Below are 21,508 nucleotides of genomic sequence, written 5' to 3'. Positions count from 1 at the left end.
CTGTGCCTTTGCATCCCGGAAAGCTGCACAGTCCATTGCAAGCAGCTTTCCTGGGAAACACAAGCGGCGCTGACACTGAGAAAACCTCTCCCATGTTGCAGAGAAGTGGGAGGCCAGAGGAAAGGATGATTCGTGGGTCACTTTAACCTAGCTGCAACTTTTATGTGCCGTGAGAGCTAAGAAGAGGGTCTTGGGCACGTGTCCATGAATGGTGAAATGTAGGGTAGGCAGCTCTGTCCTCCTTAGTGGCTGCAGTGGGATGCAGCCATTGCAAGAGCAAATTATAGTAATGAATTAAAAGAAGTTACCCATTCCCCTCTTTTTTTTTTTTTTAATTATGTGCTTGCAGAAGGTGCCAAATAAGCAACACAGCTTCCTGACCACAGCTTCCAGGGCTCTGCTTATCCCTAGTTGAGCAAAGTCCCTTCTGTCTCTAAGGCCTGTGCAAATGGTTTGATAATGACAGGAAATTTGGGGAGTTGGGCTGCTCTGTGTGTCAGGAATATAAACTGGGACACTTAAAAGTGTAAATAACCACAGGGACAAAGAGGCCAGAACAGCCCTGCACGCCCCTTTGGCATGATAAATCCACAGCTCCACTCACCTAGATGAGCCACCCCTGTGCAACATGTGCAGTGATGAATAGAGGTGAATTATCAGCTTCATTTATTCTTGTAAATGGTGATAGGGAAAGCAACTCCTCCTGTTGGGAGGCCTGGTTTCAAAGGCATCATGTACAACATGTGGAGTGCCTCATTTTGTTGAAAATCCACCCAAAGTGCTTCAGAATGTGGCGCTCCAAAGTGTAGGGCAGGTGAGCACCAGGTCCCACCCCAGCCCATGGAGAAAGTCACTGAACAAACCCTAAACTGTAAGCTTGGTCTCCTTTCCAAGATGGGTTTAACCAATGTGAACTTGTTCTCTAGAAGTGAGTAAATACACTCTCCACTGTAGACCTGCTTTGGTTTCGGTGCTCAGCTGCCCTTTCCAAGGCATGTGCCTGAATGGCTCATGTCTTTCTTCTTGGCACCTTCATGGGCCTTGAGAGGTGTTATCAACCCTCATTTAAGGACCATAGCTGAGGCCCAGCAAAACTTAAGATATTAGCCCCACAGCTTAGAACTGTCCTGTGCTGCTGGGTTAGAGATCACATTCATCTGCTTCAAACTTGTAGGAGAGATTTTTAGAGGTGCAGGGAAACATATATTGTTTCTGTGAACTTTAGATTCCTTGAGCAAACTCAGATAAGGACAGGAGTACTCTGGGGTAAAAATTATCATGACTTTGGGGAGTAAAGGAGACACCTGAAAATGTCCATGGGGTCATTGAGTCATATAGGTTGTAAGAGACCTCCAGATGCCTTTAGTCCAGGACCCTGCTCAAACCAGGGCAGGGTGAGGCCAAGCTGCTCAAGACCATGCTCACCTGAGTTTAAATACTTCCAGGATGGAGATGTCATAACTGAGACATCTCAGTTTTAATCTTTTTCCAAGCTGGAAAATTCCAGGTTACCAGCAGCACTTGAGTAATGTGCCTACACCCCCACCCCCCACCCCCCCACCCCCAACCCTTTAAGGATCACTGGAATTTCCCTCCAAATAAATGCTTTCCAGACCCTGGAAAATGAATCCACTGATGCCCAGCATGGCTTTTACAAAGCAAAACCCAGGAATTTCTCAAAACCTCCATTAGACTTTATTTAAAAGTTCTTTTGCATAGACTTCCTGACACAGAATCCACAATAAAAATATAATCCCCCTTCCACCCACCCCCACCCCTTCCCCAAATGGATTTGCTTTGCATTTTATAAAACAGACAACATCAGAAGAATGCCAGAGGCATCCTACACCACAATTTAACAATTTGTTAACTGAGGCCTCGGTCCCAGCAGTGCATTTGCGTTTGGAAACTTTGCTTCCTTTGCCTTACTAGTTCAGTTGGCTATGTATGATACAAATGCATACAAGAGATCTAGTTTGAGATCTAATCCAGCAAAAGAAGAAGAAAAAAAATAAAAATTAAAAAAAAAAAAAGAAGAAGAAGAATGAAAAAAGTTGAACCTCTTGTTCATCAGCATTAGCTACTCTCTTACACGAAGGCTGCCCTTGTAAAGTTATGCTCAGTTATGGAAAGGATAAAAGCAAGCATGTAACACTTGCAGTGGAATTACTGCTGATTTTTTTTTTCTTGATGTCTCATTTTGATGGTGCCTTTGATAGGCAGACTACCAGAATCCAAAAGAGATGTGTTGAGGGACAATACCACTCTGCACATGGGTAAATATTTGGTAACGTTGAAGCTATACGATATAACCCGGACACATGTAGCACTCAGTCCACAAACAGTTTAGCACCATATTGATAGGGTCATGCAGCAAAAGACTTTCTTCAAGGTTTGCTTGGGAGTTAAAAGCATGAAATAAAACAGTGCAAGGTAGTCTATACCCTTAGCTTCTATAGGGGTAAGGTGGCAATGGCGGATGCTCCTGGCTGTCTGAGAGGTATGTGTTGACAGGTCGCTGGCTCTATGTTCCTATTGCTGCCACCATACCAGGGCTGATGTTACCTGAACACATTTGATGGAGAAAGAGAAAATTAGAATGGAATGGAACGGAATGGAATGGAACAGAACAGAATTGAATAGAATTGAATTGAATTAACTGGGTTGGAAGAGACCTTTGCGATCATCAAGTCCAACCTATTATTCAACACCATCTAATCAACTAAACCATAGCACCAAGCACCCCATCCAGTCTCTTCCTAAACACCTCCAGTGATGGTGACTCCACCACCTCCCTGGGCAGCCCATTCCAATGGCCAATCACTCTTTCTATGAAGAACTTCTTCCAAACATCCAGCCTATTAAATGAGGTTGTTTCCATCCATGGGAAGCTGTGCAGGATATTGAGAGACAGGTAGCTGCTCTCTACAACTACCTGAAAGGAGGCTGTAGTGAGGTGGGGGTCAGGCTCTTCTTTCTAATATCAAGTGATGGAATGAGAGGAAATGGTCTCAAATTGTGCCAGGGGTAGTTTAGATTGGATATTAGGGGAAATTTCTTTACTGAAAGAGTAGTCACATACTGGAATAGGTTGCCCAGGGAGATGGTGGAGTCGCCATCCCTGGAGGTGTTCAAGAAATGTGTGGATATGGCACTTTAAGATAGGGTTTGATGGTCACAGCAGTCTTAGGTAAACAGCTGGACTCAATGATCCTAGAGGTCTTTTCCAATCAAAACAATTCTATGATTCTGTGAAATTGAGCTTACTGCCAGGACTTGCTATGGAGACCACAGCACTGCAACCAAGCTCACTAGAGCCACACATCACACTGGAAATGCCAGGGACCTGCCTGGTCTCAGCGCCAGCTAGGCATCTGCTGCTTACCAGAGACGCAAACTTTTTCACATTCTTTCTGCGTGTTGAATCTGTTCTCGTTGCCTCCACAGCCGCCGTACCAGAACCGGGCACAGCTCTTGGTCTTGGGGTCATAGTACCATTTCAGCACAAAATCTCTGCAGGTCCCCTCATCTTTTTGCAGCTGGCAGGTATCCATGACTGCAGATAAAAACAGGACCATAAAGAGTCAGCAACAGCATGCCTAGGTGAAACAGCATCGCTGGGTGTAGTTGCATGACAGAGAAAAAACCTTGCAAGCAGAGATGGCATGTAGGCCCAGAAAAGGCAACCATAGCAGAGACTTTGCATATCTCCGGTGACTAAATCCCATGTCTTAGATTGTAAAGCAAAGGTCTTTCTGTGGAAGTCACAGCCCTGATCCCCAAGCCTTCAGCTGTCATGCATTCAGGGAGTGATGCTGAGATGAAGGAATAGCACTGCATGGCAGTGGTTATCTGCAAATCCCCTGGATTTGCAGGAAATGAGTTGGCAGGCCTCAGAACTGGGAGAGGACTAGCTGGGCTGCAAGGGAAAAGGCATTGGCACCATCACTTTCCTAATAAGAATACTGTCTTCCCTTAAAAAGAGAAATCTTCTGTGTGGAGATGTTCCTGAACCTACCACACAGTCCCCTGTAGCATTTTGCATCACATGCTGGGTGAGCAAGGAACAAAACAACAAAGTACTTAGGTGTGCTAAAGTGAAATAGCCAAATGAATTATAAAAACTAATGTAAAAAATTCTGATCTCAGCCACTAATTTTCCATCAAGTCATATACCAGGCATCCCTTGCACAAAGGGATGCAGGAGCAGCTTGTGCCGCCTCTGCTCAGCACGGCATAACCATCAGCCATCACAGTTTGTCTTGAAAACATTTGTTACCATAGTCCTGCATCATGCAGATCCCCAAAATCTCTGGTATCATGCTCATAGCTACCACTTCTCAGTGGTACAGCTTCAAGGTGCTGGTGTCCAGCCTTGGGCATGAGTCAAACAAGTAAATCAATAAAAGGGCCAGCACTGAAAAATGAATGGGGGTTGAGGCAGAGTCAGATAGCCAAAATGTGGGGTTCCTGCTACTGTAGGGGCATTTGCAGTATTTACTCATTTTATGTATTGATACATTTAATACTTATATTTTATTTAGGGGAAAAAGAAGTCTAATGTTGTTTTTTTTTTTTTTTTTCCAAATGCAAACATAAATTGATATATAAAGAGCAAAACAGCAATGACTGCTAGGGAAATTCAGGTCTGGAAGTTATCCTCTCATAATCTTGTCTTCAAATCATGCCTTTTGCAAAGTGGGTGCCCGAAATGAAGCTGCATAACGGATTTGTCTGAAATGGTGGTTAACATCCCCAAGCCTTCTGCAGTCCCCTTTCAATCACACAGGACACTCCGAGACAGCTCTTTGCTAGCAGTGAAGGTTCCTGAACTCGCTCTCATCCTCAGCCCACTCAAGGGAAGGATTTTGTGAGATTGAGAGCTCAGTGTCACTAAAAAAATGATTTTGTATTCACTTTACTATGATTCTGCCTGTCCCAAGCAGTGAAAAAAGCCACAACAGTTTGCCACTGGTTGCAGCAGGCTGAGAGATCTTACCATGTCTCTGTCCTCCCAGAGAGAGAGCCCAAAATATCCATGAATGAATATAAGAAAGATTATGTAGGTATAGGGTGAATATATAAAAAGATGCATTTGCCAGCAAGGTTCTTTGGGACCTGATGAAAGCAAATATATGCTAAACCCTTCTAAAGTTTTCATGGGAAGAAGAACACAGAAGATTATCCCTGAAATCCTGACTCGAAAGTAGGTCTGGCAACAGACCCTAAGCAATAAGAAAGCCCCAGCACAGGGTTTACTTTAAAGGAAATTGCAGCTCATGCTGGCAGCTGCCCAGAGCCCAGGAATGATGCAGCAAGGCTGGGATGCTCCTGGGATAGACATAGAAATGCCCAGACTAATATCACAGACACAGGTATGTTTCTGAGTAGATGCTGCCAAACAATTAGACCCTTTCTGCCCCCTCATTTTAAGCGTGTTTCCCCCTCTTCTTCTGTGCACAGGAGTCCCTCTGTGACATGAGTGACTGAGCAGATTGCTGCCAGATCACACTGTAGTCAGACTTGAATGGTCCATGCTGTGGTTGTGATGGAGGTTGGGTGGGTTGTTGGAGCAGTGGTTTTACTGTTTAGGTAGGAGAAGCTGGGAATGTGTCCTTTCTTAAAAAAAGAGATGTGTCCGAAGGGCCATTTTCATGTCAAGCAGGATTTCTTTCTAATCTCCATTTTCCCTTGGAATTTGAAATCAGTATCAACCCTCCAATGAAGTTTTGGGGTTGTGCTCCAACGACCAGAAGCTTCCTTATGCAGTTGGCAGACTTTTTGCCTTTTTATATTCAGATACTTTTTGAAAATGTCCCTTCTTCCCTGCATTCCAAAGCACTAAAAACCAGGATGCGTGACTACAAGAACTGATTCTGCCTCCACCCTCACACAGCCTTTAAGGAATCCAACCAGCAGCTGATGGAAGGTATCATAAAATTTCATTCTGTGGCACAGGATGCTGGCAGCCCAACTTCTGCCTCCTTCATCCCCTTTGACAGTGGAAGCAGCCTTTCAGAACCATCAGATGCACAAGGAGATGCCTGGTATAAGAGAGAGAGGCGGGCAGAGATGTGAACATCCCTCCAGGGCCCCTTGCTTGCTTTTTTTGACTCTCTGCCCGGGGCAGAATGGTGCCAAGTTCATGAAATATCATTTTGGCCTGAACAACAGTTGCTGGAAACATCATCAAGGCATGTGACAATGATCAGAAGGGGCTGGGCTCTGGGACAGGTCTAGCAGAAACACGCGCCCACATCAGAGAGGTTTCCAGGCTCTGTGAGGACAAAATTCTTCTCTGTAAACATTAAATTCTGCTCTAGAATGAACCTTCAAGTTTCTGCACAAGCCTTATGCTGCTTCCTCTAGATGAAAAGTCCCCAAACTGCAACCAATGGATCTTTGTGCATGATACCCCTCTGTAGCACAGAAGTACCTTGCCAGTGGTATTCTGATTTAAGGAGAATAAAATACATCTGAGAAAATCAAATGGGTGGGAGGGGTCCTTAACTGGGGTCCTTGATTTGTCTTTTCAAGCCTTGTCATACCCCTACAAGGATTAGATACCAGAACTTCTTGTACTCTTCTGGAAGGGGCAGCAAAGCTTCACTGAGGTAGGCTTCTCATCTTAACCCTTTGCTGAACAAACACAGGTCTCTACTTTCTTCCTAGGTTTTGTAGAGGTTTGCAGACACAACCCCTTCATTTCAGAAGCTCCTTGAGGAGAGGAGGTCTTTGCCATTTTCCCATGGGCTCCTCCCTCAACTTTGGTTTTTTTGACGTGAAAGGAACACATTTGCACACAAGACCCAAGCCCTTTGGAATAATTTTCCATCAAGTACAGGCAGCAAAATGTTTGCAACTCTTTGCATCACAGCAAAGTCACACCTCTGAGTGGTGGCATCAGTCTGTCAAGCAGCAATAGCATGAACTGCTTTGGGAACATGCCCCACTTTGGTTCAGAGACCACATGCTTCTCATGATTTTGCCATATAGCTGTGGTTTGCACTCAAGCTCTCCAAACACAATGTCCCAGTATGACATGCATGGCAAATGGCTCATGCAAAGCAGATGGTAGGGCGTGGTCATGTCAAGGAGCAAATGAAAACCAAGTCCATGCTACTGGTGATCTTGGATTGAACAAGTTTGAATACATGCTCTGAATTGGTCAAGGTGCAATTATGGACTTGCTTCCATTTGTGATTTTTGGGTCTCACCTGATGATAATCTTTTCTCAAGGGGTGGCTGCTGCATTGCTTTCTCAGCTGCTGCTGGTGTTAAAAAAAAGTGCATGAGTCTGGGTTTTAAGCACTGTTTTCTCTCTGATACAAACATTATTTGGCAGTATGATAGAACACAAAAGGATCAATCCCCGGGCAGTACTTACGTGGTTTTAAGCATTTGCTAATGCACTCAGCTTCGGCCTCAAATCTATTGGCATTACCACCGCAGCCACCATACCAACCCTGGCTGCAGATCTTGTTTTTGTAGTCAAAGAACCACACAATCTGATAGTCCTTGCACTGCATGCCCATGTCAAAGTCCAGCAAGCAAGGGTCTGGCCAATCTGCATGTCAAAAGGTGCAAAGGTTAAGTGACTCTGAAAGGGTTAAAAAGCCAACAAAGCAAAGAGATTGAAGGTATAGGACTGGTGGCATTTCCTTGTCACCTCGTTTCTCTTACTGAATACAAATCTTCCCCAGCCTCCAGCTTGCCTCTCCTCACTCCTGATTTTGCCACAAATCCAAGCCTGAAATCCCTGGACCAAGGTGCACACTTCTGAACCTTTCTCCCCACTGGTGCATGCAGAACTGGGCCCTCACACAACTCCCTCCACCTATTTGCAAAGCTATTTGTCTTGGCAGTGTCTTTTTAATCTTTTAAGTGTGTTTGTTTAAGCTGCACCTGGTAGACTGTTAAGACTTGATGAAAATTTGAACATATGTTCCTTTCCTGCCCAGAAATTAGAACTGAAGTCCAAATGTCATAGGTTTTATTTAGGAAAGACAGGCCACCTGTGCTGGCAGCTAATTTGCCTCTATAAAGAGGGCAGAATTTGGGGCTTCGTCTGAGGTCCATCAGAAGATTTAGGCACAGGTCTTTCCCATCACACAAAGAGCTAGAGAAAACTCAGCTAAACAACCCAGCCCAGATCCCCTGTCCTGTTAAAGGTCTTTAGCCTTTTGAAAAAACTCCAGATTAGTGTCCTTGGGAAATGTTTCCCCACACTGTTGGTTGACATAAATCCTTGGGCAGTGATGTTTGCCACAAGTGGGTCAACAAGAGGAGCTGAACCTGAGGTCTGTGTTGAAGAGCAGAGTGAGCACACAGCACATCCATTTTCTTTCAGGTGGACCTACACAAGCCTGCATGTCTTGCTTCCAAAGGCCTGGCACACAAGGGGTTAAATAAAGCCATGGTGATTCAGGTCACCCAGTAGAGACAAGCTAGATGAAGGCTTCAGAGGAGATGTCAGTGCAAGGAGAGGGATGCAATGAAGGGGAACACATGGGAAGGGTGGGATGGTGGGACATGCAGCAATGAAAAGGAGATGGTCCCTGCCCAGCACAAGCCCTGGTGGTACCACCAGACAGGCATGAGTTTCGTGCTCATTTCTTTTGATGCCAGCAGCCAGACCCAGCAGCAGCTTTGCAACTCTTGTTGGCTGAACACACGGAGTAGCAGCATCTTCCCATGCTCTCAGATCACTCCAGGAAAGAAATGAGCCACAGTGCAAGCAAAATGCTTAAAGAAATGCATGAAAATTATGATTGAGCGGCGAGTTTTGGATGCCAGATCCATAGCTGATGCCTGTGACAGGGCTATGCCACCTTATGAAGGCTGAGAGCCCTTCCAGAACCTTGAATGAAGTGTTGAAAAGTGACACTTATGATACAACTGAGTGTAATAGCACTGATATAACGAGGTTGATGTCAACAAAAGCAGTAAGATGACATATTAACAGCTACAGTGATTATGGCTTGTTATTATTACCAGAGGTTAACAGGATTAACAACAGAGCAGGAGCAGACAGCTTGCTCCTTTAGTGGCTTACTACACACACCACTGGTGACAGAGAAACAGGGGATGGGCAAATGGGTGAAACATCAGCCAAATATATGTAAATATTTGACACTAACTTCCCTGCAATCTCTGGCTGTTGGTCAAGTCCCTGTTGAGAGCCATATGTTAAAACACAGAGCTAAGGCCTATTCTGTCCCCGAAATGGGAAGAGAATGAGTGAGCAAGCATCAGGTGATGTTCTGTGTCCACATCTGCCAGGGAGACCTTGGGGCACAGGTTGTCCCTAGAGAATGGCAAGCTCTTGGGCCCTGTCTCATCTCCTATGCTTATAATGGACAAAGGACCCGGCTTGAGTCCTCCGTGAAGACCACAACTTCAGAGAACTCTGTATCCAGCAGGGGCCAGAGATCCCAATACAAGGCTCGGACTGGCATAGCCAAGGATGACATCTAAATCATGATCTGTTGGCTCTGTAAAGCAAAGGACTCTCAGATCCTTCAGTCCTAGAAAGGCTCTGAGAAAGAACTGGTTTAGGAGTGGGCAAATTGCCAGGCTCTTGGTGGGTGTCCTGGCAGAGGACCCCAGCCCAGCACTCTCACCATCACCCATACTCACCACTCTCAGGCCCTTCTAGTGGCTCAGCATTGAGCATCATGTTGGCCAGGGACACTTCGGGCTGTGCTGAAGTCTCTGGGGTGAAAGAAGAAGTGGTCAGCCAAAGGGAAGGGATCTGCAGCAGTGCCCTTGGTAGGGTCATAAACAACTTTACTGGCCCCAGCTCAAGCTCAGAGGATGCACACAGGTCACAGGAGTCTGGTCTGGTATAGCACATACATTTCAGAAGTGCTTCCCGGAGGCAGCTAACAGGGTGAGCAATCCACAACCACCCATCAGCACCAGTATGGATTGGCCTTGCTCTCCCCAGCTGGGAGCTCTGCTGCACAGCTGGGCTCATGCACAGGGGTGACTGCAAAGAAGCATCCTCAGGACCCTACACAACAGCTTTGAATGGACCCTGCACATCCGCAGCGTGTGACTGGGCAGGGGATCTGAAGGAACTGGACATGGCCTCTCTGTAGCCAGTTCAGTTTAGCTCTTCTGGATTTAGATATGTCAAAAAAATAAATGGCATCCTCCAGGGAGCAAATAGTCCATCACAGATCATAGAATCATGGAATACCAGGTTGGAAGTGGGACTTGAAGGATCATGTTGTCCAACCTTTCTTAGGAAAAGCACAGTCTAGACACAATGGCCCGGTCCATAGACCCCAGCCACGTCTCACTGTCACTGGAAAGGCTGGACACACTTCCTTCAAATAAAAGGCATTAGGGATGTCTAACTCATCCATCTGAATCTGAAATGTGTCCATGGTTGGAGAATCCACCACTTCCCTGAGGAGATTATTCTAGATGTTAATTCTTCTCATTGTGTCCATTGTGACTCATTGTGTCATCTTTTTGCGTCCAACTAAAATTTCCCTGGGATTAACTTGCAGTCATTACCCTGTGTCTTTTCCATGTCACTTCTCTCATTCCCCTGAAAGCCTGAAGGACTGACCATGTTCTGCATGCCTTTCCTTGAGCACATTCCTTCTACTGTCACCTCACATCCCTCTAGGAACTATGTTATTGAGCATTGTCGATGGGGTAAGAAATCTCTTGTGGCAGGAAGGAGCATGTGGTTCATACTGCATCATGCTCTGCATGACTGCAGCATCATGCCCCATACCAGCAGAACCCGTAGATCATTTCCCATGGGGTTGGAAGGCAGGTAGAGGTTACCCTCTGCAGCCACCAGAAAGGTTGTATTTGCTTTTCTCTGGTGAAAGGTATGGGCGTGGGTGAGGGGGAGAGTCCTACCCAGTGTGCAGGCCACATCTTGTGGGCATAGGTGACATCACCATGATCTACCCAGTTTGTTCCCATTTGAGATTTACTGTATGGGAAATGCAGCTTTCCTGATCTTCAAGAGCTCCAACTCCATCCATGCAAATGTTACTTCTACATAGTAATATCTTTTCTCAACATTTTTGTGGGCAAATTTTATTGCTCAGGAAGGTAAGAGACTTCAAACCTGATACAAACACACTGAAGCCAATAGAGAGACGACAGATGCAACACTGGCAGCACCAGCGCAAGCTTCTCCACACCACCAAGCCAAGTGTCCTCTTAGCCAAAACATAAAACCCAAAATTTGGCTATGTCTTAAATAGCAACTTTTGGCCATGCCAAAGGTTTTGCTGAGGTTTCCTTGTGATCTGTGTTCATGGAGCTTGGATGTCCAGAGGAGTTAACCCTCTGTTTAATCTCTTCTTTCTGAGTTTGTGGTTGGTGGGTTTTTTTGGAAGCGGATAGGTGACTATGGAAATGGAGATTGGAGAAGAAGCTTCCTCTTGCTAATTTTGTGATCAGGCTAGGCTGAAGTCATTCAGGCTGGACTCCATCAAGCCCTGCTGTGCAAAGCCTCCTGCACACACAGCAAGAAAAAAATCACTCTGGGGACTGCCTTTAATTCTCCCACAGCCTATGTGCATTTAACACCAGGGAAGTGTCAGCTTGCATCTGCCAAAGAAACACTTTTGTAGTGTTTCATAACAAAGTCCTACTGCTGGTCTGGATGATGCTACACATGCAGCCACACAAGTGATCCAGTTGCCAGGGCTGGGATCATTGCTACCAACTGCTTCCCTATCCCTTCCATATCTTTTTTTCCCAATTTTTTGGTGTCCATTTTATGAAAAAGCAAGTGGGTTTGTGTTTTCCTCAAGAAATACTTACTTGTGCTGAATGTCCCTGTGTAGGTTACTTTGGGTTGGGATTTCTGGTAGCCAGTAATGACAACAAGGTATTTCTGCCCACTTCTGAGTCCTTGGATGACATGCTCAGTGCCAGTCAGGTTTTGCTTCTGCACAAGAGAGTGGTCATGTGCCAAGGTGACGGTGATATCAAAAGCATAGGAGCTCTGTGCCTCGGGGCTGGCCCAGCGCAGCCGGGCACTGTTCTCAGTGACATCTGTGATTTGGATCTCTTGGGCCTTTGCTGCAAGGCAAAAAACAGAAGAAACACTAAGCAACCACTTGAAAAGGAAAAGATCTCAAGGAAATATTGTGTCAGTGCTACAGGATCTCCTTCCCTGTACACCACAAATAAATTTGTCTGCAGCCAGTTGTGGCATGCACAAACCAGGTTGTGGCTTTGCTACCTCAGATGTCCAACCCAGCATATTGCAGGGAGGCCTTTGGTTTTTTCATAGCCTAGAAGGTTTACCAAGTGGTTTATTTATTAATTTTTTAAAATAATCTGCAGTGACACAACAAATCAAAGTCATTGTTTTATGAGATTCACACAGCCTGAAAAGTGATGCCCAGCACAACTGTAAATGCATCCAGTCAGACCCTTCTCTAGGGTGCAATGGATTCATCAAACCTGGGGGGTCTTGAGCACAAATTCTATAAGGAGTAGCTAAGGAAGCTGGGGTTGTTCAGCCTGGAGAAGAAGAGGCTGACCTCATTGCCCTCTACAATTACTTGAAAGGAGGTGGTAGCAAGGTAGAGGTCAGCCTTTTCTCTCAGGTAACAAGAGACAGCATGAGAGGAAATAGACTTAAGTTACACCAGGGGATGTTTGGATTGGATAATAGAAAAACTGTCTTCATTGAAAGGGTCATTGGGCACTGGAACAGGCTGCCCAATGAAGGGATGAAGTCACCATCCCTGGAGGTATTTAAAAGATGTTTGGATGAGCTGCTAATGACATGGTCTAACAGTTGTGTACAGGAAGATGTCAGGTTGGGAACTCAATGATCTTAAAGTCTTTTCCAACCAGGTGATTCTATGATTCTGTGAACTGGTAAAGCCCTTGAAGTAAAATCTGCTTAAGATCAAACATTACCTTAGATAAAGGTGAAAGAAGATGCTAGCGAAAGGTTTTCCTGCTATGACAGAGTACTGGATGAGACTTTTATAAATGCTTCTTGGAAGCAACAGTGGTGCAAGAAACACTCAGGAATGTTTATTTCCTGCAAGGTGATGAAAGCATTAACCTTGCAAAAGCTGATTGATTTCATTTATTACTCAAACTGACTGGTTAAGCATCCCTGAGAGAGGCATCATGCTCAGTGGGAGACACTTTCACATACCACTTTGTCTTCTCCTGCCACCTGTTGTGGTGCTGTGGCTGGTAGTTTTGGCATGGGCACCAGAACTTGTTGAGCTCTGTGCAGTGGCATCTTTGGCATGGGCACCAGTACTTGCTGAGCTTTGTGCAGCGGTGACTTTGGCGTGGGCACCAGTACTTGCTGAGCTTTGTGCAGCGGTGACTTTGGCATGGGCACCAGTACTTGCTGAGCTTTGTGCAGTGGCAGCTTTGGCATGGGCACCAGTACTTGCTGAGCTTTGGGCAGTAGCAGCTTTGGCATGGGCACCAGTACTTGCTGAGCTCTGTGCAGTGGCATCTTTGGCGTGGGCACCAGTACTTGCTGAGCTCTGTGCAGTGGTGTTCACCTGGATCATGGTGCTGCCTGTGGTCTGTTCGGTGGCTCTGGTCTGAGCTGTGGTACTGGCAGTGGTGGTTCTGACACGAGCAGTAGTGCTTGCAACAGGCTTGGTGCTGGCAGTGGTGGTGCTGGCAGTGGTGGTTCTGGCATGCGTGTTGGTGCTTACAACAGGCTTGATGCTTTCACTGATCGTTGCACTGGCACTGAGGGTGTGGCTTATTGTTGCATTGGATGCCACGTACCTGTCAAAGCAAAAGCAGCTGACATGGCTTTTCCCCCCTTATACAAGCAGAATTCTGAAAATGGAGAGATGTTGGTGTAGAAACCATTGGCAAGAACCCTTCCCACTGAGGTCAGTAGTTTGTCAGGTTTAGATATGCCCATGTTCAAGCAGGGAAAAGTGCTGCAGAACACTACTTATCACTCGGGTCTGAAGTCTGTCTATACACCAGCTTTAGAGACCTAAGAGTGAATTCACTCTGATTTCAAAGGGCTTGACCTTTTAAAGCCAGGAGAGGTCTATGTCAGCAGTGAGTAAGGCTTGGTGACATAAGCCATCTATGATAGTTCCTGAGCATCAGAGAGTTTTGGGCAGCCCAGCCTCTGAACACAGTTTGTTAAATGGAAAATCCCAAATTAGTAGTAATTACTGGAATTACTGACCAGCATGACAACAGTACTATATACCTCCTTCATAGCCTTCATACACATATAAATATGAAATGTAACCCAAATAAAAAAATTGTAAGTGTACTTGTCTTGTGTACTAGGCTTTTTTAACACAGCACTACAAGAACTATTGAAATGTTGATAACCCTGATTGTTAGCATTGAAGATGGTGTTTCTTTCTGTTTCCAAACAGAGACTAGGAAATGGAGGTTTCTTCCCTGACAGCCTATTAGCAAAGCTCATTCTCTAGCAGACAAGCCACTACTTACACTGCTTTGTGCCCAGTGTGCCTGGGGCTCTGGCTTTTTGCTTGCTGATCACTCTGGAGCCACTCACACTGTTTCCTTAACTCTGGAGAGAGCTGAAAAGCAAATTTGCCTAGAGATGGAGAGAAATTGGCATTAAATTTGGTATTAGGATGAGAGGAAATAGACTCAGGTCGCACCAGGAGAGGTTTAGGTTGGATATTAGAAGAAACTTCTTCACTGAAAGGTTTCTTAGACACTGGAACAGGCTCCCTATGGATGTGGTTGAACCACCATCCCCGGAGGTGTTTAAAAGACACAGAGATGTGGTGTTAAAGGACATGGTCGAGCACCAGACATGGTAGAGTTCGAGAATGCTTAGACTTCATGATCTTAAAGGCCATTTCCAACTAGAATGATTCTATGCTTCTCACTAAACACTGGTGTTGAGAGTATTACCTGCCAACAGCACATTACCTATATTTTTTCTTGATTTCAAAAAAGCCTCTTTTTGATTAAAAAAAAAACAAAAAAAAAACCAAAAAACAAAAAGCCACACCCAAAACCCTCTTTTCTTCTTGTGTGCTCTTGTAAAAGTCACGGAATATCTCTGATGTTCATTGTGCATCATCCTGGGCTGAGAGATTTATTATTGCAATTTACAAAGACGAGGGTAGTAACTACAAGATAGCAGAGGGCTGTATATCTTAGTCTGTCCCATGTAAACAGCTTGCTTATAATAAGGCACTTACAACCACACAGTTAATTTTTTTTTCAAGAGTTAGAAGCTTTCAGGAACCCTGTAAGTGGTGAATGGAAAAAGCAAACTGAGAAAATCTAAACATTTACTTCCAGGAAAAGATGTGCTCATGTTTGCATTCTATTTAGTGCCAAACATTCCTGAATCAGTGGTTTATTAGCTCAGTAGACTGGTATTGAGGACTTTTTGGATAAAACTATCTTTCCTAGAAAGGGTCCATTTCTTGTGCTTACTGGCCCAGTCTGGTTAGAGTCTCTCTGACTGTAGCTGAGGGCTCTGGCTAAGCTGGGATGTCAATTTTCATGTCACAACATTCACATCCCAAACACAGCAGCATTATCAGTGCCTGAGAAAAGAATCCTGTTAATCATCCTTAAATTTGTGTACAGCAACTCCAGGCCTCAGTCTGAGTCATCCAAATGCCTGCTAGATGTTTATGCTGAAGCTGGGGAGAAAGATTTGCTGGGTCTTCAGGGAGTGCTAGCAGACTGATGGCCTGCAAAGGCCCAAGAGCCCCAGCAGGACCAGATCGTATGGAATATGTTGCAGATGTGACAGAAAGGCAGGGCAGGAGTAGTCTAGATAGAAGGGAAAATTTCTTTACCATGAGGTGGTAGAAGCCTCATCACTGGAAACATTCAAGATCAGGTTGGACAGGGCTCTGAGGGACCTGATCTAGTTAAAGATGTCCCTGCTCACTGCAGAGGTGTTGGATTAGATGGCCTATAGAGGTCCCTTCTAACCTGTTCTATGATTAGGTCAGATCCTACAGGTGAGCCCGTGGAGACAAAGTCAAGCCAGACAGAAGTAAAAACTCTACTTGGCATTCCAACAAACTTTGTGAGTTGAGCTGGAAAGGCCAAAGTGAACAAAGATCAGACATATTCAGCTATGAGCAGCAACAAACAGAACAAACAGGATAGAACATATAAAAACAGACTAACTGCAGTGGGCCCCGCCACCCAAAGAGGTGCTCAGGCTAGAGACCACTCAGCCAACAGGCAAGTAGACAAAACCTGGCTGATTAACTCCTCTGAGTTCACATGTTGCCCCTTCCATACTACTGTGGCTGCGGGGTGTTATACTCACTTCTGATAAAAGATGGCAGCAGTCTCCCAAAGCGTAGTAAGGGCTCTTCATGAAGTTCTTCTGGTTTAGAGATCAATTTGAAGAAGACGTCGTTTGGCTCACTAGCTAGGCTATAGATGTCCTTGGCATTCACCTTGCTGCCAATGCTCAAGACTACAAAGAAATACCCTTTGCATTTTGCATCAATAATAGCTTTCTGTAGGTGCTCGAGTTCTTGTTTATTCACTTTTCCAGTCATCATCAGAACCATGACTTTCAGATCCCGAGGATTTGGTGCGCTTTCAAAAATATGAGCCATTGTGTGTTCAATTGCACTTCCCATAGCCCTTGTGCCATGGAGCTGGGACATTTGGTTGTGAAGGTAGTTACTGATCTTCTCTTTGGATCCATAATCAGTTAGTGACAGCTCAATTTTCACTGGTGGGAAGCTTGAGTTGGTTACATATTCATAAGGAGCTTGTTGAAGAACTGCCACTCTTGCATGGTGCTCAGATAGTTTTGGCTCGGAGCTGATTTCCAGGTTACTTATAAGGTGGGAAATGTACTTTTTCATCTCGTTGAACTGCAGAGGCGTGGTAGATTCTGAGCTATCCATAATAAAGGCTATGTCAGTGTCCACGTCAGTTGGAGCTGCCCTTCTATCTCTGAATACGGGTCTTTGACTGCCAAAACCACAGACGGGATCAGGGTCACACACATCTAGAGAAGAAATACAACAGGTTTCATGCAGAGGAACTAAAATGACCCTCCCTTCTCATTGTAAAAATCTTATGAAATCTCACCTTTCATCTCATGAAATGCTATCAAGCTAGGGACATTCAATGGTGTGTCGCTTGAAACCAAAGTAATTTAATGCCAGAACACATTCAGTTATGCATTTAGTACTTCTACGTGCTCTTTTGTCCAAAGGAATCCCTGAAGTGCTCTGTCATGTATGGCAGAAGGCCATACTGTAGAGCATTTAGCTATTGGTATTTGGGCTGTAAAAGTGGAAACCAGCCAAAAAAGGAGCTTCTCTTTACAAAGCGGAGAACGCCCAGCTGAGCCTCATTTACTTGGCCAACATTTTCTACACAACCTAAGAATATGAATCCCTTGTCTTCAGCAGCAAAAAGGCTGACTCCCAACTAGGCTTCCCTTCTGCACCACTGACAACTAACTGCTGCGTGACCAGAAGGCTTTGGCACTGCCTAGAGGAGAAATTGGATGCTTTACCCAGACAAATGTGACAAGTCAAGAGTCTCCGAATAGTATCATTCAGCTGACTGCTGCTGGTTGGAAGAATAAATGCATGTCCAACTGCTGTGTTGTTGATCTGGTTAGATGCAAACAGAAAAACATTGTGTTAGAAATGCTGCCTTTTGTTATTTTCAACTCAAAGTAGGGAAGAACAATTCACAACTCCAAGAGATTCTTGCCTCAGCACAGTGCTTTGGTGGGCCCCATCTGAAGGAGCCTAATGCTGCTGATGCCAGTTACTGTGACTACTTTAGAGACATCAGTTCCAAGAAAAAGATTAAGCACCTGGACCGGTGCTCAGTGTGCCCATCTGGGGCTTTTTTGTTTTGTTAAATCTCTGTGCATTCACTCTCCCTCTGCCAACAAAGTTACCACACTTCCCCACTCCCACCCTTTGCCTTGCTATCAGGCCTTTCCTGCTATGGGGACTGCCTTTTCTTCTGTTTCACACCACTCTTGGCACCCTGCAGCCATGGTCTGGGAAACAAATGACTCATCATAACCTCACTGCAAATCATGCACCATGATTTGGTCTTCTTTCCTAATAGACATGCTGGATGAGTCTGCCCAGCAATGCTTGCAAGGCCTGAGGAAACCAACCACTGCCTGAAGAAACAAATGCCCTCAATCTTCCCAGCAAACCAGACTAAGGTCACAAGCAGAAAATGAAAGAAAGGGTGAATGACCCCAACCTCCAGAGCTCTGCTGAGAACAGGGTCCTGCCTGCTGGTGAGGAACACGGGCATGACTCCAGCATCATAGAGTTTCAGCACAGCATCATTGAGCTGCGGGGAGGCTCTCGTGTCTCCATTGCTGAAAAAGACAGCCACCTTCCTCATGAGGAAGCCACTGCGGGCACGCTTAAAAGTATTCCTGGCCACAAAGGACATGGCAGTCTCCAGGCTGTGGGGCTTTGTTGTCAGGGTCGCCTGGAAGTTTTGGATTTGCTGAAGGAGGCTTGATTTCTTCCTGGAGTCTGAAAAGCGGATCTCTGTGGTGACTTCATTGTTGTAGGTGACCAGAGCCACTCGGGCACCCCGAGGACAGTTGCTTTCAGCTATGGTTAAGTTGTTGACCACCCTGAGCACAGTTTGCTTCATCCTGTTGAAAACCTCCCTCACGACACCTGAGGAGGTGTCAATAGCGAAGGCCAGCTCGGTTGGGAAGACAGGGCATTCCTTGGGACCTGCCAGAAATATGCAGTGGGAACAAACAGTGCCCCAAATAGCTGTCAGGACCATGTCCTTACAGTGCCCCAAACAGTTGTCAGGGTGCAAGGACCATGTCCTCATCAGGGTTAAATCATTCATATGCAGATATGCAGGGAAAGTGTCAATACTGGCACACAGTCACACTGGGGTTTAAAGGACTGAAAGTGACTTACCATAGCAGCAAGCTGTGGAAATGATGGAGGGGGGAAAACAAGCAGTTGGTCAGTGCCATTCATGTAACACAATGGGCATATAGGGGTAGAGACAGGGAATTAGCAAAGCACTGATATACTCACGGCATTTGTCTTTGATGTTCCGCACAAGAGCACATTGCTTTGGAAAATAAAACAAAAGAGAGGGAGAAAGGGGAAAAGGTTAGTGACACAGGCAGCAAAAAGACACTTCAAAACCAAAGAGAGAAATGATGCCACACTTACATCTCTGGATTCTCCTTTTTCACCTTTAAGTCCCTGTTTAAATAATAAAGAAAAATTGAGCACAATGTGTGTCTTCAGGATGCCCCATGAACCCCACTGGAGTTATTATCTAACCATGGGTCATGCAGAAGCTAAGGGAAAATGCATCTGTTTTCAGGTGTGTTTCCAGCAACATGGAAAAATGTTTTCCCATGTGAGGAGTAAGTCCAGCTGAGGCCAAACCCAAAAGGGACATTTACGAAGCTCTAAGTTCATGTGCAAAGGAAGCCAAGTCACCTTTGACTCTTTGGGGTGCTCTGTGCCAGTCAGATTTGGTCATACACCACATCCTGTGTGGGGTGATAAGTAATAAAGAGCCGAGAACTTCCTAGAAGGAGCTTTAAATGACCTATTGCAATGGGGAAATCCTAGTGCCTGCCTCCTGACTACTTCATTATGCTCTGCATTGCAGTCTGAGGATGGGTAAATATTTATCAAGGATAAACAGCTAGTTAGGAATTTATAGAGACACATCCTAGACAAAGAAGGAAAAATCTTCCCAATTTGAAATCAGCAGGTGGTGATGGTGGGCATATATTTCAACCCCAGGCACTCATAAAGACTACCACTTTTCTCAGAGAAGCAATCAGGAGTCTCTCTGGGGGGAAACCAGAGGCCCCATCAGCAATGCAGTGAATACTTACAGATGGTCCAGGGTATCCAACCTCTCCTTTCTGACCAGGTATCCCAGGTTCTCCTGCATTTCCCTAGAGAGAGCGAGCAGAGAAGTCCTCTCCATGAACATCTCTAGGAGAGCTTCCAGGCATATGGATCAATCCTTAGAGGAAAAGGTGTTTACATTTTTCACATCATCAGAAAAATTGTGTTGTGGTCTAACTTACTCTGCGGCCTCTGTTTCCTTTAGGTCCAGGGCCTCCAGCACCACCACGGTCGCCAGGTCCACCCTGGTTGAGGAAAACCACAAAGGGTAACTTTAAATCTGCACAGGACCATAGATAACAGCTACATTGCTTGGGAAATTATTGCATAGCTCAGGGCCTCACCGTACCTTGGGTCCTGGGTACCCTATGAAGCCACGGTCTCCCTGGAAAAAAAAAAGGTTTGTTTAAGTATGTTTTAGAAAATTAACCCAGTTTTCCAGGCAGATTTTTAACAACTGAAGGAATTAAATGATGCAGGGAAAAGAGAAAGGAAAACTGCAAATTCTTAAAATCATAGAATCATTCCTGCTGAAAAAGACCTTCAAGATCAATGTGTCCAACCATTAATCCTACTCTACAGATCCCACCATTAAGCCATATCCCCAGGTACCGCATCTACATGGCTTTTAAGTACATCAGGGGATGGCAACTCAGTCACTTCTCTGAGCAGCCTGTTCCAGTGCCTGATAGCCATTTCAGTGATTTTTTTTCTCCCTAATGTCCAGCCTAAACATCCCCTGGTGCAGCTTAAGGCCATTCCCTCTTGTCACAGAATCACCAAGGTTGGAAGAGACCTCAAAGATCATCAAGTCCAACCTGTCACCACAGACCTCATTGTCCTATCACTAGTTACTCGTGAGAAGACACCAACACCCACTTCATTTATTTAGAATAAACCTTTATTTAGAATAAACCAAACCAGGTTGGAAGAGACCTTCAAGATCATCGTGTCCAACCCACCTACCAATCCAACCCACCTAAACAACTAACCCATGGCACCAAACACCCCATCAAGTCTCCTCCTGAACACCTCCAATGACGGTGACTCCACCACCTCCCCAGGCAGCCCATTCCAATGAGCAATCACTCTCTCTGTATAGAATTTCTTCCTAACACCCAACCTAAACCTCCCCTGGTGCAGCCTGAGACTGTGTCCTCTTGTTCTGGTACTGGGTGCCTGGGAGAAGAGACCATCATCCGCCTGTCTACAACCTCCCTTCATGTAGTTGTAGAGAGTGATAAGGTCACCCCTGAGTCTCCTCTTCTCCAGGCTAAGCAATCTCAGCTCCCTCAGTCTTTCCTCATAGGGCTTGTGTTCCAAACCCCTCACCAACTTCATTGCCCTTCTCTGGACTCAGTCCAGCAAGTCAACATCCTTCCTAAACTGAGGGGCCCAGAACTCCTTTCAGGTAGTTGTAGAAAGCAATGAGGTCTTCCCTCAGCCTCCTTTTCTTTAGACTAAACACCCTCAATTCTGTCAGCCACTCCTCATATGAATTGTTCCCTAGGTCCTTCACCAGCTTAGTTGTTCTTCTCGGGACCTGCTCCAGTACCTCATGTTGCAATTTTGCTCTTCACATGACTAATAAAAAGCAAATAGACACTCTTGTTGAGGTCTGATTGATCTTCTAAGGCTAA

At 45.3% G+C, this 21,508-nt stretch overlaps 1 protein-coding gene across 1 annotated transcript in view; it reads right to left on the bottom strand.

Moving 5' to 3' along the window:
* Positions 1-1,672: 1,672 nt before the first annotated feature.
* COL6A3 (collagen type VI alpha 3 chain) overlaps positions 1,673-21,508 on the bottom strand; it is a 65,879-nt gene continuing 46,043 nt past the window's right edge. Inside the window, exons 30-46 of the mRNA XM_068138064.1 lie at positions 20,218-20,253; positions 20,051-20,113; positions 19,853-19,915; positions 19,170-19,202; positions 19,029-19,065; positions 18,906-18,917; positions 18,214-18,707; positions 17,498-17,597; positions 16,283-16,981; positions 14,458-14,566; positions 13,163-13,761; positions 11,803-12,063; positions 9,640-9,714; positions 7,388-7,567; positions 7,218-7,271; positions 3,386-3,556; positions 1,673-2,565 (exon numbers count right to left, since the gene is read on the bottom strand). Of these exons, the coding sequence (XP_067994165.1) occupies positions 2,525-2,565; positions 3,386-3,556; positions 7,218-7,271; positions 7,388-7,567; positions 9,640-9,714; positions 11,803-12,063; positions 13,163-13,761; positions 14,458-14,566; positions 16,283-16,981; positions 17,498-17,597; positions 18,214-18,707; positions 18,906-18,917; positions 19,029-19,065; positions 19,170-19,202; positions 19,853-19,915; positions 20,051-20,113; positions 20,218-20,253 (3,027 nt within the window). The 3' untranslated portion in view covers positions 1,673-2,524. The remainder of the gene's footprint in view (positions 2,566-3,385; positions 3,557-7,217; positions 7,272-7,387; positions 7,568-9,639; positions 9,715-11,802; positions 12,064-13,162; positions 13,762-14,457; positions 14,567-16,282; positions 16,982-17,497; positions 17,598-18,213; positions 18,708-18,905; positions 18,918-19,028; positions 19,066-19,169; positions 19,203-19,852; positions 19,916-20,050; positions 20,114-20,217; positions 20,254-21,508) is intronic.

The sequence above is a fragment of the Melanerpes formicivorus genome, unplaced genomic scaffold (genome assembly GCF_026170545.1).
Source record: "Melanerpes formicivorus ecotype bairdi unplaced genomic scaffold, bMelFor1.0.p_v2 SCAF_5, whole genome shotgun sequence".
Taxonomy (NCBI): domain Eukaryota; kingdom Metazoa; phylum Chordata; class Aves; order Piciformes; family Picidae; genus Melanerpes; species Melanerpes formicivorus.
The sequence above is the reverse complement of the archived record's forward strand: the minus strand, read 5'-3'. Positions and strand labels throughout refer to the sequence as shown.